The 17,981-nt window shown below is 44.8% G+C and overlaps 1 protein-coding gene across 1 annotated transcript; it reads left to right on the top strand.

The window, feature by feature from the left end:
* The first annotated feature begins 567 nt into the window (after positions 1-567).
* Positions 568-12,046, top strand: LOC113453862 (cathepsin K-like). Its single transcript, XM_087922607.1, has 8 exons — positions 568-583; positions 813-950; positions 1,368-1,493; positions 7,587-7,745; positions 8,217-8,435; positions 8,633-8,801; positions 10,541-10,649; positions 11,785-12,046. Exons 2-8 carry the CDS (start codon positions 822-824, stop codon positions 11,897-11,899), a joined length of 1,026 nt encoding a protein of 341 aa, XP_087778733.1. The 5' UTR covers positions 568-583; positions 813-821; the 3' UTR covers positions 11,900-12,046.
* Positions 12,047-17,981: the final 5,935 nt, after the last annotated feature.

Here is a 17,981-nt window from a genome sequence, read left to right as displayed (position 1 = left end):
ATTTATTTATTTATTTGTCGAGCATGTATTAGATAACAGGTATAAGTGTAAAGGTGATCATTAGTACATGAAATGGATACGAATCAAAGGGAACATTAGGACAGGGGATGGCAGGCACGTAGGTGCCCTTATGCACGCTTTGAATCTCTTGCGTGGCGGAAGGAGCAGGGTGCAGCTCATGCGCAAAGAATCAAGATAGACAGGGGAGCTAGATAGAAATCAAACATGAAATTTATCTTCATAGGACATTAAAACGGCTGCAACCACACAAAGTCAGTTAAATTTTCCAGAGGTAGGAGATACAAATCAAATCAGCAGTTTGATCAGTGGCTTTTTTGCAGCTATTTTGCGTTATAGGATTACCTTCTCCCCCAAATAAAATCTCCAAGAATGAGAGGGTTAAAAGAACATTATATTACTGAAATGAAAAAAGATTGCTTTTCAAGGATATCCAGAGATATGCAATTTCCTTGTAAAATGTCAATTAAAGGTAGTGGGAGATAGCAGTGATATGTCCACTTATAAAAGGGGCTGCTGAGTTTTGTTTAACAGCCTCTTTGCCGTCCATAAAAACCTGTTTGAGGTGAGGTTCCAGCTGGTTACCCTTCCCTCAGACTGTCCAGTGGTTTCCATGTTATTTGATTTATGCATTTATTAACAGTAATTGAATAGTTTTAATCCTCTTTTTTTTAGCACTGTAAGACAGCATTTGGAACCTGCAGTCAACCAGATGTTTCTGGCCTGTAACTCTTATTCACACTGCCACATTGACCCTGCCGAGTTCTTCAATTCTCTTCTTTTACTTCTCCTAGAGGAAGACAATGTTGTCTACCTCCGTGGTGGCTCTGATCTGGTTGGTCTCCTTGAGGACCTGGTCTACAGCTTTGGATCCAACCCTGGAGGGGACATGGAGAGACTGGAAGGCCACTCACGGTAAAGAATACGTTCAGGTGAGTTTGCTCCAGTGATACTCAAATGAAATTGCTATATTCCGATTTAATAGTTCCAATACACACTAGGGGCTGAGTTGGCTGTCACTCTTGATGTTTTCAGAGCCTTCTGCAGGTTGTGCCCTACAGGAACAAAAATCCTACTTTCATTTCAAGTGTTCCAGTTTCGTACCTTGATTGCAACTTTGAATAGCAATGTTGATAAACTTACTTTCTGCTATCCATCTTGAGACATTGTTTTGCAAGATATAATGTCCTGGGTACGAAATGAAAATGGAAGGAGTTTTGTCCATTCCTGGGTGATTGAATTCTAGTCTGAGAAAGCTTTTATGGAAGAGAAGAATGTGAGTTCTAGATCTTGTAGGTGCCTGTTTGGGGAGATGGGACTAAGGGATCTTCCTGATCTTGGCTTCCCAGGAGGAGGAAGAATCCTTTCGAAGAGCCGTGTGGGAGGAGAATTTGAAGATGATTCAAGACCACAACAAGCAGGCTGACCTGGGGAAATACACCTACTGGCTTGGCATGAACCACTTTGGTGATTTGGTAAGCCTGGAATTAACGAACTGACTTACTGACTGACTCTCTGTCTATCTATCTCAAATTTCTTTAGTCACCCAACTCTTACTGATGAGGCATAGACATCTCTTTTCCTAGACGTTCCAGATGCCGAATCGAGTATCTCCACTTCCCATATTAAAATCCTCAGGAGAAAGATCGGGGTGCTTGTTCTTTCTCAGCCCAAAGGCACCCAGTGAGCTTCCATGACTGAAGTGATGATGAACTTGTCTCTTTCTAGTCCATGGTTTTTATAATCGTACTATACCGCAGAACTTGAATCCAATAACAACGTTATATTGATAGAATAGAATAGAATTCTGTATTGGCCAAGTGTGATTGGACACACAAGGAATTTGTCTTTGGTACATATTCTCTCAGTGCATATAAAGAAAAAAAAACACAATACATTCATCAAGTATCAGTATGTATATATATATATATCAGTGTTGTATTGGTGACCGCATGATTCCAATTCCGCCATTTGGCTCTGTCATTTATGTCATATTGTAGCTTCCAAATGCCAAGAGCACATCAAGCAGACCCAGCCAAAGGTTTGAGTATGGAGTGCTAATATTCCAGCACATACGAACACATAATTTTAAACAATGGATGGTGTTATGTCCTGAGGACTCAAGGAGTTCTCACTCAGGTCCACTCACTTTATGTGGGCGTTATTCCCCCCATTCCCATTGGTTGGTTCTCCCCAGCAGCCAGCTATAAAAGCAGGCTGCGGGGTCCAACCGGTTGCTGATTGCTGCGAGCCAGTTCCAGGCTTGGCAAGCACGGTCAGCCCTTTATTGTAAAATAAAGTATTGTTGCACTCATGCTCTGGTTCAGCCTCTCATTGCTCAAACTTAACACTGGCGACGAGGATGGGATGGCTACCAGAAGCACCTTGCAACCGCTGAGTCACTAGCCACCGATCCGCAGCCCAGAGAGAGCGATCGGCTGGCGATAAGGGAAACGCTGATCCGCAGCCAGAGAGGGCGGTCAGCCATCAAAACGAGCGATCAAAAAGAGCAAACGCTGATCCGCAGCCAGAGAAAGCGGTCTGATTCAAAAGTTAGAAGCATCTGTAGCCGCTTGTTAGCCCCGCTACGGGGAAAGTGAAGCGCTGCGAGCCGCAGCCGCTCTGCATTTGGCGCGAAATTCAAACGGGTGTCATTTGAATTTCGAGCCAGTAGGAAACACAGCACAGCGCTGTAGGAAGTCACTAACGCCCACTTTTTGGCGCGATTCAAGACACCTCCAACGGCTAGCAGCCAACGTGGTAACCCAGAGAGAGAAAGAGAGGGTAGCAAAAAAACCTCTCCGGAGCTGATATCACTAATACTCACGAGCGCTCGTAGTCCCAGAGAGATTTTTTTTCCGCAGGTAGCCCAGCCGTTTTTGCACCATGAGTTCCAACCCAGTATTCCCGGCGTTTAAACCAGACGAAGAGAAGTGGGAATCGTATAAGAACCGCTTCAATCATTACATCGATGCGGTCGGCCTGGCGGACGCGGGAGAGCATCGGAAAAAATCCTATTTCCTAATCTACTGCGGAGCCACCGTTTACGATACCGCCGCAGCACTCGTAGCGCCGAGAGAATTGAAAAACGTTCCGTGGTCCGAGTTGCTTGAGATCCTCACTAACCACTACGCTCCCAGGCCTTCACAAATCGCCAGGAGGTTCACGTTCCGTATGAGGAAGCAATCAAGTAAGGAGACCATCAATCAATATATGGCCGCCCTCAGAACAGCAGCCCTACACTGCGGGTTTGGAACATACCTGGAGGACATGCTCCTCGATCAATTAGTTTGTGGGGTCAAGGATCTCAACCTACAGAGGCGCCTGCTAGCAAAAAAAGACCTCAACCTCGCACAAGCGGTCGAGGAGGCCCTAGCAGCCGAGCTAGCAACGAACTCAGCCACCGAAATTCAGGGCCCAAGTGCCAAGCTAGCATCGTTCCCAGTCCATTCCGAAGAGGTGGAAGCGGAGGAAACCCACAACGATGAAAACGACATCCACCGCCTCACCAACGATAGACGGTCGCAGGTAGGGGCCAAACAAGAACACACCGGTCCACCCAAGCACATCACATTGTGCCTAGCCTGTGGGGGATCACATCAAAGGGCCACCTGCAGGTTTAAAGGAGCCACTTGCAACAACTGCCATAAGAGGGGGCACATCGCGAGAGTCTGCCAAGCCCCCCAAAGCGCTGCACACAGACCCCCGTCCTCGCACTCGGGACCACAGAGGCAAGTATTAAACTGTCGCACGCACCGCCTTGCCAGGCGTACTTGCCACACTGTTAGTAAAATTTCTCTCTCCGTTTCCCTAGAAGGTAAACCGTGCCACATGGAGGTTGACACAGGGTCAGCGCTCTCAATAATCTCGTGGAACACCCTCAAGAGACTCCACCCCAGCCTATCTACTACCCGGCTTCAGAGATGCCAGTTCCGTCTGAAGGACTACCAGGGGAAGGCCATTCCCGTGATCGGCAGAGGCAAGTTCTTTGTCAGTTTTAGAGCTTTTAAAGGCCACCTACCTCTAGTGGTAGTTAACGGCAATCTACCTACCTTATTGGGGCTCGATTGGTTTCCCCACCTCGGCCTAGGGTTAACAGGAGTCCATGCTGTCTCAACCTCAGACACTGACTCCTTATTCGCTGACTACGCAGATGTGTTCAGCGAGGAGCTGGGGTGTTATAATGGAACCCCCATCTCGTTCACCGTTGACCCCCAGGCGGTCCCAATCAGATTAAAACCACGCAGAGTTCCATTTGCTATTCGACCAAAACTAGACGCTGAATTGGATAAACTACTAAAACAAGGGGTCATTGAGCCAACAGATTTCGCCAAGTGGGAGACGCCCATTGTCACACCCCTTAAAAAAGATGGTAGCCTGAGAATTTACTCGGACTACAAGATAACAATCAATAAATATTTACAAGTTAGCGCCTACCCTGTGCCCGTCATTCAGCACTTATTGCACACGTTCGAGCCGGGCAGTATTTTTGCTAAATTGGACATGTCTCAAGCATATCAGCAGTTCCCTGTTGATAACCAAACAGCGGAACTTCAGACCATCGTCACTCACAGGGGTGCCTTCCGATGCAAGCGTCTCCAATTTGGCGTAAGTGTTGCCCCAGGTATTTTTCAATCCCTCATGGAGCGGATTTTACAGGGCCTCCTGGTGTAGTACCCTACTTGACGACATCTTGGTCTCGGCCAGGGACAGACCCCAACTCTTCCAGAGAGTGCGAGCAGTGTTAGAGAGGTTCAGACAGCATGGCCTCAAGTTAAAAAAAGAAAAATGCGCCATTGCCACTAGACAGGTGGACTTTCTGGGTTATAAAATTGACGCCTCTGGCATTCACCCCCTGGAGTCCAAAGTTAGGGCAATCCACGAAGCTCCCACACCAACCTCCAAAACGGAGCTACAAGCCTTCTTGGGGCTGCTGAACTTTTATGCATCCTTCTTGCCCCATAAAGCCTCAGTAGCCGAACCCCTACACAGATTACTAGACAAAAGTCACCGTGGCACTGGGGGCACAAAGAAGACCAGGCGTTTAACGCCGTCAAATCACTACTTACGTCAGAGGCAGTGCTCATCCAATTCGACCCCAACCTTCCTTTAGTACTGGCAGCAGACGCATCCCCTTTTGGAATTGGGGCGGTCCTTAGTCACAGACTCCCCAATGGCGCCGAGGCCCCCATCGCCTTTTTCTCCAGGACGCTCTCAGCCACGGAGCGAAATTACAGCCAAATAGACAAGGAAGCCCTAGCAGCTGTTGCAGCCGTGAAAAAGTTTCACGAATTCCTTTTGGCCACTTCTTGAACTGGTCACCGACCATAAGCCCCTCCTGGGCCTACTGGCCGGCGACAAACAGACACCTCAAGTCCTTTCCCCTAGGATGACAAGGTGGACACTTTTCCTAGCGGCCTACTCATACAACTTATTCACCGCCCGGGCAAAACTCTATCCCACGCCGATGCTCTCAGTCGCTGCCCCTTACCCGCTCCGGCTGAAGACCCAGCTCCTGTCAACGCCATTTTCGAAATCACCCAGTTGGACCTGCCCATCACCGCCCTTGACATCGCCGCTAAAACCAAGGCAGACCAAACGCCGCCCAGGTGCTCGACTGGGTGAGGAGGGGTGGCCGGGAGGCAACGTTGATAACAATTCGCACCCTTTAAGACTCGTATGCAGGAGCTGTCCAGTTTGCAGGGTTGTCTGCTGTGGGGCACTCGAGTGGTCATTCCGACCTCGCTGCGTACCCGAGTCCTGGAGGCGTTGCACGAGGGACACCCTGGCATTGTGAGAATGAAGGCATTAGCACGCAGCTACGTGTGGTGGCCGGGTCTAGACGAGGACATTGTCAATTGGGTAAGTTCCTGCAGCATTTGCCAGGAATCCCGTCCTGCTCCCCCCATCGCCACCCCTACCAGATGGGAGAGCGCCAGCGCCCCTTGGTCTAGAATACATATCGATCTGGCCGGCCCCGTGCATGGAAAGATGTTCCTAGTGGTCGTGGACGCTTATTCCAAATGGATAGACGTGGCACAGCTATCCACGACCACCACACTAGCAATCACCAACGCGTTAACGCGCCTGTTTGTTACACATGGACTACCCGACTCCTTGGTCTCCGATAATGGCCCACAGTTCGCATCAGTAGAATTCAGCCGTTTTGCAGCCAACCTAGGCATTCGCCACATTTTAACAGCCCCATTTCACCCTGCGAGTAATGGGTTGGCTGAAAGGGCCGTCAGGACCACCAAAGAGGCCCTCGCTAGGTTTGGCAGAGGTGACTGGCACCACAAACTCTCACGGTTCCTGATGAGCCAGCACTCAACCCCTGTGCAGTCACCAATAAGTCCCCAGCGGAACTTCTGATGGGCCGGCGCCTGAGGACTGTATTGGATAGACTGCACCCACAATACTGCCCTGACTCTCCCTCGCTTCTACTTGGGGTTAGACATTTTATGTTACAGGAGCCGATATTCGCAAGGAATTTCGCTGGGGACCCACTTTGGATTCCAGGCGAGGTCATCGCCGTCACCGGGCCGAGATCGTATAGAGTCAGGCTGGAGGATGGTCGCGTCTGGAGGAGACACATAGACCAACTCAGAAGGCGCCCCAGCAACCTTGCCAACAAGAATCCAGAGTCTCCAGTCGAAGGGGAACCGTCTCATCCGCCACCCAGCCACATCACACCCAGCGACCAGTCTGCGCCAGCGGTCGCGTTCCGGTCAGCCCAAACTCGGACAACAGCGCCCAGAGAGTTGACCAGCCTGATCCAACCCACGAGAGCTCGACCCCAGTAACCAACCCGGGGGTTTCCGAGGATGCCCAGTCCAGAGAGAGTGTTGGCGACACTATGCCGGCTCAACCGTCACAGACTGATACCGAACAGACAGACAATGTTCACGAGTTGCGCCGCTCCGGGCGCCAACACAACCCCCCCGTCTACCTCAAGGACTATGCATGTCCGCATCTGGGGGGAAGGGGTGTTATGTCCTGAGGACTCAAGGAGTTCTCACTCAGGTCCACTCACTTTATGTGGGCGTTATTCCCCCCATTCCCATTGGTTGGTTCTCCCCAGCAGCCAGCTATAAAAGCAGGCTGCGGGGTCCAACCGGTTGCTGATTGCTGCGAGCCAGTTCCAGGCTTGGCAAGCACGGTCAGCCCTTTATTGTAAAATAAAGTATTGTTGCACTCATGCTCTGGTTCAGCCTCTCATTGCTCAAACTTAACAGATGGGTTTAGCCATCTCCATAAATTCATCTTTAGCATTTCTCCCAGTCTATTATCCAGACTGGGAGTGTGAGAATTTTCTCTGTCAGGCATTTGAGTTGATTCGTAGAGGCTGAGGAATTCTGGGAATTGATGTCTTGACATCTTAAGAGTTGCCAAGATTGAGAAATGCTGCAATTATACAACTTTTTCCCTAAGACAACCAGGTTGGTGACAAGGGCATAGGTTTCTTCAAAACATACATTCTTTGCATTTGATCATGGGATAAAACTTATTAAGGCTAAATATGAGAAGTGGAAATGGAGATCGGTTGAGTTTGTTCTTCTCCTCCTCAGACCAATGAAGAGCTCCAGAAGAGGCTGCACTGCCTGCTCTCTGGCTCTGAGAATGTAACAAAAGGCAACGGGATCACATTCAAATCCTCAGAGGATCCAGATATTCCTGACCAGGTGGACTGGAGAATCAAAGGTGCTGTCACCATAGTCAAGGATCAGGTGGGTTGTGTTGGATCGTTCTGGGTTATTATGTAGAGGTGTTTTTAAGGAAGAGTGTTATGTTCTGCCCATTGGGCCACAAGTCAGAATTTGACAGATTCACAAAGACTTGCGGATAAAGCTAATTTCTTTTCACTCTTAACTTCATCCCTAAAACTTTAATTCTGTCGGAAGTAATTTTGGACCAGCTGCTTACTGCCAAGTACTGAGAGGAAATAACTTGTTAAAGGAATATAAATTGAGAACATTTAATCAGTGGAGTGGCTTCCTCCAGAGGTTGTGTGTATTGTATCACTGGAAGTTTTAAAGAAGATATTGGATAGCCATTTGTCTGCAATGGTATAAGATCTCCAGCTCAAGTAGAGGGCTGGACTAGAAAATCTCTGTGCTCACTTCCAACTCTCTTATTCTGTATTCTGAGTTTTCAGATACTCAGTGAATCACCCCACCTTTTTTTTTTATTAAACCCAGGGTAATTGTGGCTCTTGCTGGGCCTTCAGTGCCACAGGTGCTTTGGAAGGCATGCATTTCAAGAAGACGGGGAAGCTGGTCTCACTGAGCGAACAAAATCTTCTGGACTGTTCTGAGGAGAATTATGGGTGTGGCGGTGGATGGATGCACCTAGCTTTTGAAACTGTGCAGAAGCAAGGTGGGATCAATTCAGAGAAAAGCTACCCGTATGACAGACAGGTACTAAATGATCTGAGTATGTGTATCCCCTCGTCCGTTCCTTCTGCATGCTTCAAGCTGAACTGTTCTGCTCTATGTCTCTAGCTGATAATGCCTCCAGCAATAGGATGGAAAAGGCTTGAGTCCTGGGTGGAGACAATTACTATTAAAGCCCATCAACCACAACATTTTCTTAGGATCACTGTTTTCTTCTGCAGGATGGGGAGACTTGCCACTTTGATCTCGAGGAATCTATCACCAGATGTAATTCATACGGAAAGATCATGAAAGGGGATGAAAAAGGACTTCAGGAGGCTGTGGCCAAAATTGGTCCAGTTTCTGTTGGAATAGATGCTGGGAGTAGCAAATTTAGCTTCTATAAGTCAGGTACGTTTCCCGAGAGCTCTCACAGTTGACTTTGTGGTTCTTGCCATCTCCTTTGTCAACTAGTACTCAACACTGATGAGGCTATACTACATCTAAGTATTAAGGGGTTATGTTGCTGTTGTTTTCAAAATGGTGAGAACAAGGAGAGCTTTTCGTTTATTTCAGGTCAGATTATGGAGTTTGTTCTGTTAGGTTTGCTGATTTGTTTTGAAGACTTTGCTTTGATAGGTTCACATGGTGGCACAATGATTGGAATGCAGGCTGACTCTGGCGACTGCCAGCAGATTGATTCTCACTAGGATCAGTGTTGACTCAGCCTTCCATCCTTCTGAGTTGATAAAACGAGGACCCAGATTGTTGGGGGAAATAAGCTGACTCGGTAAACCACTTAGAAGGGCTGTAAAGGACTGTGAAGCAGACAAAACATGAAAGGGGAGCGGAGAGAAAGAGTTCAGTTTCCAAGGTACGTCAGAGTGGGAGGCCAGCGAACCAGAGAGCTTCTTCCCCGTCTTCCCAGGAGCATGGGACGTCTTGCGACCAGGCCCTGAGCTCCCTTGCAGTTTGTTCTGCTGCTGGAGGATGGGCTGCAACTTCTACCTTGGCCCAAGCCAGCTCCTTGCAGTCACCCATGTCGGGATTGTTGCAGGAAGTCTCCCCTTTCGGGGTCTTTTTGTACATGTAGGAGGGGGGAAGCCATTCTAATTTGGGGTCTGCTCCAGGCTGGTGCAGGGCTTTGTCCCGCTGGTAGCGAAGAGCTGGAGGCCCTTCTTCCAGTGGGACAGCATCAAGGCCCGGAACTGGCTGACCATCTCAGCCCGCTGAGCCTCCGGGTGCCAGGACCTGGCCTTGCATTCCTGCAGGTCTCCGCTCTGCTTGGAAAGCCTATGCTCCTAGTCCTCGGTGATATGCTTCTGATGAGCCTTCTGCTCGGTCAGATCCAATTTGAACTGAGCCAGCTGTTTTACAAACTCTTTCTCCTGGGGGCTGCTTGCTCCAACAACTGCTTTCCTGACAATCCAATCCAGATTGGATCCTGCAACGTTTGTATCTTATTGCTTTATTTCCCCCTATCAACTATGTAATTCGTTTTATTTTATTGATAAGATTTCAAGACGAATCAATCAACTACTAGTATGTAGAAGTAAAGCTCAGAATTTTCCTTGAGCTACACCACAAGTATATAAACACTCCTCAATGGATAAGAGGAGAATGTTTGTAGGGTTGGAATGAGGGGGCTTTGGTGCTGAGTTTGGTTGTTTTCTTGCAGACGTTTCATCAGGGGAGATGTTACCTAGTTGGGTTAAGAAATGTCTGCTAGAAAACAGCCAAGCTCAGAAAGCACCAAGGACCCTTTCTCAACATATCTTATTTTCAGAGTGACTTTCTTCTCCAGCACAGGATAAAATATGTAGTTAAACAGACAAAACAAGAAAACCTAAAAGACATCAATGAAAAATAAGAAATCTGATTAACATAGTCCTGGGGGGAGGGGAGGGAGGGAGAGATAGAAGGGGGGGACCCTCTCTTGAGCCCCGCCTTGGAGCTTCCTCTTCCTGTGTAAGGCCAGGTATTCTGATTGGTTGTCAGACTCCCATGGAGCCATGCAGAGGTAACTTGTAGGTTGTCTTGAGTCTCAGGCTTGGTTGAATCTTGCTGGGTGATGATGTAATGAAGAGGGTTAACCGGCTGCCAGCAAGGATGGGTTATTCACTAGGTCATTTCTTATTCTCTTTATCCAGGAATATATAAAGAAAACTATGATGGAGAAAAGCACCTAAATCATGGTGTGCTGATTGTGGGTTATAACCATTCCAGCAAGGGCAATGGCTATTGGATTGTAAAGAACAGGTGAGTAAACAGACATCAATCTGCAGAAGTGTAAGAAATGGGAATTTTACTTATTGTATAACTTATTTGTTTTCCCATGAGATTTTTGTCACAGATCAATTTTATTTTACTTTATTGATTAAATTTATTGGCCGCTGAGCTTATCACAGGGTAACTCTGGGCGGATTACCATGTTAAAATTTTGCTTCTCCCAAGAATGTCCTTTAGCTGGGTTAGAAGACAATGTACTTGGAGATGGTGGGTGTTGTACTCCAACTCATACCGAGGATGTTAGCTGAGGAAAGTGATCTTCAAGTAACATCACCTGAAAATAGAATGGGGAGCTCTTTCTTACCGGGAGTAAGTGGGTATTTGTACTCTGTGCCTCAGCTTTCTGTAAAAATGGACAAGGCACCCACAATCTTCTCAGAGTGTATTTGCCTTATAACCCCTATCTTCTCTTACTATTCCACGTGAAGATATTATGCTGCGCTGTGGGAAATTGCAAATGAATTCTCATTGGGGCCAAACATGTATCCAAGTTAGCTGAACTATTATAGAATCTCAATGATAAAAAAATTCTATATTCAAATACCAATGTCTAAGCCAAATAACCTTTAAAGCTCAGCATCATTGATATGAAAGAAAACTAAAACCAAATATTAGAGCAGTATATGCCTTCAGCTTACAGTCAGTCATGATGTGATATACACCCATAATCACACTGAGGGGAGGATACTATGCCCCATTTATGCAGTGAGACCCAGCAGATGCTGTGTGGGGTCTGCAGGATGAACATACCCAGATCTTCTTTTGCTTAGTTTCCATCTTGAAGTCAGGTTGTATATCCTCTGTGAAGCCATGGACCAGGGAGCTGGTCTAAAGTTGCCATGTAGCTCCTCTTTTAAAGATGGCTGCCACCTGTTAACACATGGCAAAAAGCCTCCCTTTGCATCATGATTTTGGAGATGGCGAAACTTCAGCTAGAATCATGAATGATCCCCTGTGCTGCAGGATTGCAGAGAATGAATGAGCTGGAAGGGATCTTGGAGGTCTTCTAGTCCAGCCCCCTGCTCAAGCAGGAGAACCTAGACTATTTCAAATAAGTGACTGTCTAGAACTCTAGATTAAATGTTCTGTATTCTTACCTTCACAGCTGGTCCACTCTTTGGGGTGAGAAAGGTTACATGCGCTTAGCCAAAGGATCGAATGAATGCAACATCGCCGATTACGCCGTCTTTCCTCTCCCAGATCCAAAGAAGGGAATGTAATCTCTTCTTTCAGCATAAGCATCATTTGAAATGCAGAGCTAAAAGTCTCCAGTGAATGACCTGCTGCTTCTGAAGCTTCTGGAAAAAAAGAAAAAAAAATGTTAATAAATGCTTTTGGGCTATGCTAATCAGAACTGACCCAGCACACTCGGTTCCGTTATGTGTATTTGTTTGTTTGGGACATTAGTATTGGTATAAATGTGGTTTATTTCCCTATGGAGTGTCAGAATTCCTGATGCATCTGGCATGGTAAAAAAGCACAGGAAAGATGCATTACCTCTGTTTGACACTGTTTATTCGGTGCAATGCCAAGAAGTGTGCTCTCCAGACTACATCACACATCATCACCCATTGAGAGCCCTCAGTACACAAATTGGCATGCCTTTGTGGGAAGAAATATCCAACTGGCTCAGTTCCAAGTGGTGAGAAAGACACTGGAAACATGGAGGCTGATTGGAAAGATAGTTTATTGATGGACAGGACCACATGAGTTTGAGGCCCTGGTCCAGCTGAACATATGGAGTGGAGAGTGAGGATTATTTATACCCTCTCTTGGGCCTTACCCTCGAGCTTCCTGTTCCTGTGGGAAGGGCATATATTCTATTGGTTGCTGTCAGACTCCCATGGGGCTATGCATGGGTAATAGCTGATTTTATAGGTTATCTGAGTCAAGCTTGGTTGAAACCTCACCCTGAAGCCATCACCCAATCGGAAGGCCCATATTTCCTGCCTTTTCCCCCCTCTGAGACACAATGACTGGAGACACAGGCACCTATTATTATTACAATATTAGGTTTTTATCCTGCCTTTTAATATAGAACTCAAGGCAGCAAACACACACATACCTTCTGCCTCCTATTTTCCTCACAAAAACAACACCGTGAGGTGGGTTTGACTGAGAGAAAGAGTGACTGGCCCAAAGTCACTCAGTTAGCTTTTATAGCTAAGGCGGGCCTGGAACTCATTGTCTCCATATCTAGGCCAGCACTTTCACCACTACTGCAAACTGGCTCTCTTTTACTGCTCAGGGGATAGCATTTTTTAAATTTTGGTTTTATTCAGAACAACAGGCATTGCCTATTTGTGGACTTCAGCTCCCAGAATTCCTCAGCTGTATTTATAAACCTCTTTCCAAGGGCCACAGATTGTTGGCAGAGATTGTTGGAGCCTGTGATTGGTGCAGAGAAGGGACCCATCACCCAATCAGCACGCTCATTAAAAGAAACAGTTGGAGAGAGGAGGATTTACCCAACAGTATTGATAGATTATGGATCTGTTGTATAATATTAAGTGAATGTATTCTAACCGTTTAAAATGATTAAAACGACTCTGCTGCTCTACAGTTTCCCCACATTCCACCAAGTCCTGTTACCTCACAGTCATAAAGAAACAGGGAAGAAAAGCAAAACTGAAAATTTAGCAGCAAGACCACTAGAGATTTCTGAGTTAATGGGATTACCGTTTGATTTGAAAGAAAAGAAAGAAAAGAGAAAACAAAAGGGAGAAGAGAAGAGAAGACTAGGGGAAGAGAAGAGATCCATAGGACATACTGGAGATATGCCAGCAGCACTGGATTTCATGCCTGAATGAGAATTTAGGGGTCAAACTAAGTTTCTCACCTAAATACACTTAGCCAAGGACACTGAAACTGTCATAAAATATTTAGAAAGCCAAGGAAAGTTGATGTGCTCAGAAAGACCTGGGAGACATGTAATCTTTGGGAATTTTGATGCTTCTAAATAAAATAGGGGAAACAGTTCCTACAATTCATTATCTCCTAGAAATTAGCAATCAAGAAGAAAGATAGTGGAAAGGCAGAATATAAGAAAATATTCTGAGGTAAAATTTGTCCAAAAAGACATAGTTGGCAAGTAGAAATGGAAAAGATGGGGATACTGAGGCAGTTCTGGACATCGCAGCTAACCAAAAGGCAACTATGGCTATAGAATAACAGAGTTGGAAGGAACCTTGGAGGTCAACTCTCTGCAGAAAACCCTACACCACATTGAAGACATAGAATGAGACTTTTTAATAAAGGAATGGAGGGGTGAGGATTTCCTCATGAAGAAGAGAGTTAAAAGAGACAAAGCTCACAATGAAAAAAGCAGGAAAACAGATAAACTACTTTTGAGCATATCTGAAAGAAAAGCTACCTGTTGAAGAAAGATTGAACGATGGAAAGGTTTACTTTATTAATTACTAGCTGATAACCCTGCATTGCTCCAGTATTTATTTATCCCGTTATTTCCTGTGTTAGACAGGAAAATCCTGCAGTTGGGACTCACGCTGTTGTACTGTCTGTTGTGCAGTGTTGCAATTCTTCTATTCCTCCGCAAGAGGGAGTCCTGTGAAGCCGTTACCATTGCAGAAGTCATTTTAAGGCGCACAAACACACACACACAAACTGAGGGGTTTTAAGTATTTGTTTCCAGAGGGTAAGTCATCTGTGTACCAAGTTTGGTTGAAATTGCTCAAGGTGTTCCAGCATTATGCTGCAACATACATACACTACAGCCTTTTATAAAAATAAAACAACAAGAAGAAAGAAGATGGAAGAAGATAGATAGATAGATTTTGCCCAGAGCCCCTCTCTGAGGGAAATGGGAGGTTTAAAAATATGAAATACGAATAATTTATTAAATTTATATAAAGTTGAAAGTAGAGACTTAAATGTTGGAGGAAGATCAAAGAAAACATGACGAAGTGCTTCATATCGAAGCACAATTGCTGTTACAATTACAAGTCACTCCTAAATGCTCTCTCTCTCTCACATATAGCTTAGGGAAGACTCCCTAAGAAGACTCATTGAAGATGTTACCTAGTTGGGTAACGTCTGCAAGAAAACAACCAAACTTAGGGTACCAAAATCTTCACAAAATCCCTATACTATTCTGAACAATTTTGAAAGGGTAGCAAATAAATGGAAAGCTCAAGATGATGCAGTGGCAATTGACTCCTATACAAGAAGACTTAAGAGAAATGTATACAGAATTTCCAGAGGACTGGGCGGCTCTTGGTGATGTTCAAACTAGCAGTTTATGGGCTATTTAAAATGTGTCTTTAAAAAAAAAAACCTTTGCAAAGCATGAAAATTGTTAACTGAACTTGATTTATATCTCAATTATTAAAGAAACTGATAGACACTGTGTGTAAGTGCACCATCGTGCCTACCGTCCCTGTCCTATTGTCCCCATTTATTTGTACCTATTTCCTGTATTCTTACTCATGTTTATTCTTATACCTATTATCTTGTAAGCGATTCACAAATCAAATAAATAAATCAAATAAATAATAATAAGATACATTCCCAAAGAAGTGGGTAGAATTGACAGGATTTTATCAGCACTTACTGGGCACTCTAAAAACATTCTGTTGAAGAGTATTGGGCCTAAGACGGAGTCTAAGGTGTTCTCTTATCTTTTTCTTGCTTACTTTAATTTTTATTTCTAGTTTGCCTTTTACAGCACCACTGAAAAAGAAAAACAACAAATTGAAGAATATTTGGGGAATTATACCATTAATACAGCAGGATCTCTGGTCATGACTTTGGTCTCAACCTGATTTGGTCGTGACCTGAACCTAACCAAAATTAATGCAGCGGCCGCAGGTGGGTTGCGGTTGTTTGGCATTTACAAAAAAACCCGGTTTGGTTGTGGTCAGAAGCGTTCATGACCAGAGGTTCTACTGTACTTCCATTTTTGAAAAGCCACAATAGTGGCTACATCTTAAAACCCAAATTAAAGGATGCATGTAGGCAAGCAGTGCTAGTTTTAACACCCAGATAAGCAGGGATTCACACCAGACAACCAGAAAAACAGTCCAGCAAAAACAATGCCCTAATCAAGGCACTACCAAAGAGAAAACCACAGTCCTACCACTACTGGCAGGACAAACGACAATATATAAACAAGGAGGAAAACCCCACATTCACTAACAGGGATGATGTTCCTTAGTCAGGTAACAAAATCTCTACTCGAGAAGTAAACGACACCCCAACAAAGGAACTATCAACTCAGACGAAGAAGCTGACAGTAAACAACAGCCTAATTAATGAACTACCATGAAGAAAACAACACTCCCACCAACACTAACAAGACAACCACTTGTATATAAACAGCAATCTGCAATCTTCTTTCTAATATTGATGATGTTATCTAGTTGGGTTATGAAATGTCTGCAAGAAAACAACCAAGCTCACAGAACAGCGAGGGTCCCACAATCCAATCTTCAGCTACAGTTACAACTATTTTCTTCTACTGACAGCCCAAAGAGGGACACTGAGAAGGAGTCAGATACCAGCTGTTGTGACAATTGTGACTACTTAATTGCTATCCATTGTCAATTACAAGTTTTTAATCTCTTTCTTACCACATGCCATCTTTTAGTTAAGCCTAAGTATCAGCTGAGAAGCACAAGGCCAACGGTTTTCCTGCGGACACACATATCATCACCAACAATACGGTAACTAAAAGATTAGAATAGCAGTAACAGCATAACAGATTTGAAAGGGACCTTGGAGGTTTTCTAGTCCAACCCTCTGCTCAAGCAGGAGACCCTAGACTAATCCAGACAAACGGTTGTCCCATCTCCTGGGTCGAAAACTTCCATAATCACCGAAGGCTTCAAGCCCTTTCACAGGTTGATTACTCTCACTGATGAGAAATTTCTCCTTAGCTCTAAGTTGATTCCCTTTTTATAAATTTCCAGCCGTTACTCCTTGTCTTGCCCTCTGATGCTTTGGAGAATAGATTGTCCCCCTCTCCCCTGTGACAGCCCCTCAAATATTGGAAGACTGCGTTCATGTCACCCCCCAATTCTTCTCTTTGTTAGACTAGACATATGGGGTTCCTGCAACCATATGGCTCATCCAGTCTAACTTAAGCCAAAAAGAAAATATGTCCAGATTTTGCCATACAAATACATTAGACAAAAGGCTGTGCCAAGAAGCATCTTTTCGGGATGCTGACATTCAAGAACGCAAGACAGTTTCGAGTTTATTGCCAAACCTTTACGGATAGTCCCTGACTTACAACAGTTTGCTCAGGGTCCGTTCAAAGTTGTAACAACACTGCAAAAAGTGAGTTATGACCATTTTCCCCACTTATGACAACTTCAGATCCCCATGGTCACATGATTTACATTTGGACACTTGAAATCTGATTCACGTTTATGACAGTTGCAATGTCTCGGGGACACGTGATCAAAATTCATTGGCAACTGGTTCATATTTATGACCGTTCCAAGGTCATGCAATCCCTTTTTACGACCTTCTGACAAGCAAAGTCAATGGGGAATCCAGATTCACTTAACATCCATGTTACTAATTTAACAACTGCAGTGCTTCACTTAACAAATGTGGCAAGAAAAGTCGTAAAACAGGGCAAAATTCGCTTAACCAATTTCTCAGCAACATAAATGTTGGGTTTAATTGTGGTTGTAGGTTGACGATTTGACTGAATTGCATGTAGAACCCATATCTATAAAATAAACACCAAATCATAACCAATTTAGTGAGAGCATTAATAAACAGTTCTCAAGGTTGAAGAAACCAATGTGGCATTTGCCCAAATAAAGATGGACCCTCAATTGACATCTTCCCCCACAATTAGTAATAAATATAGTTTATTTTATTTATTTATTTATTTGTCGAGCATGTATTAGGTAACAGGTATAAGTATAAAGTTGATCATTAGTACATGAAATGGATACGAATCAAAGGAAACATTAGGACAGGGACGGCAGGCACATAGCTGCCCTTATGCACGCTTTGAATCTCCTGCGTGGCGGAAGGACCAGGGTGTAGCTCATGCGCGAAGAATCAAGATAGACAGAGGAGCTAGATAGAAATCAAACATGAAATTTATCTTCATAGGACATTAAAACGGCTGCAACCACACAAAGTCAGTTACATTTTCCAGAGGTAGGAGATACAAATCAAATCAGCAGTTTGATCAGTGGCTTTTTTGCAGCTATTTTGCGTTATAGGATTACCTTCTCCCCCAAATAAAATCTCCAAGAATGAGAGGGTTAAAAGAACATTATCTTACTGAAATGAAAAAAGATTGCTTTCCAAGGATATCCA

This window comes from Pseudonaja textilis, chromosome 1 (genome assembly GCF_049901715.1).
Source record: "Pseudonaja textilis isolate UNSWEBS1 chromosome 1, rPseTex1.2, whole genome shotgun sequence".
Lineage (NCBI taxonomy): Eukaryota > Metazoa > Chordata > Lepidosauria > Squamata > Elapidae > Pseudonaja > Pseudonaja textilis.
Note: the sequence above shows the minus strand (reverse complement) of the source record. Positions and strands in the feature narration are given on the sequence as shown.

Excerpts from the sequence above, each read along its gene's own strand:
- LOC113453862 (XM_087922607.1), top strand. The coding sequence starts at position 822 with ATGTTGTCTACCTCCGTGGTGGCTCTGATCTGGTTGGTCTCCTTGAGG. Across the intron at positions 8,802-10,540 it reads ATTTAGCTTCTATAAGTCAG|GAATATATAAAGAAAACTAT; the intron begins GTACGTTTCCCG and ends CTCTTTATCCAG. Across the intron at positions 10,650-11,784 it reads TATTGGATTGTAAAGAACAG|CTGGTCCACTCTTTGGGGTG; the intron begins GTGAGTAAACAG and ends TTACCTTCACAG.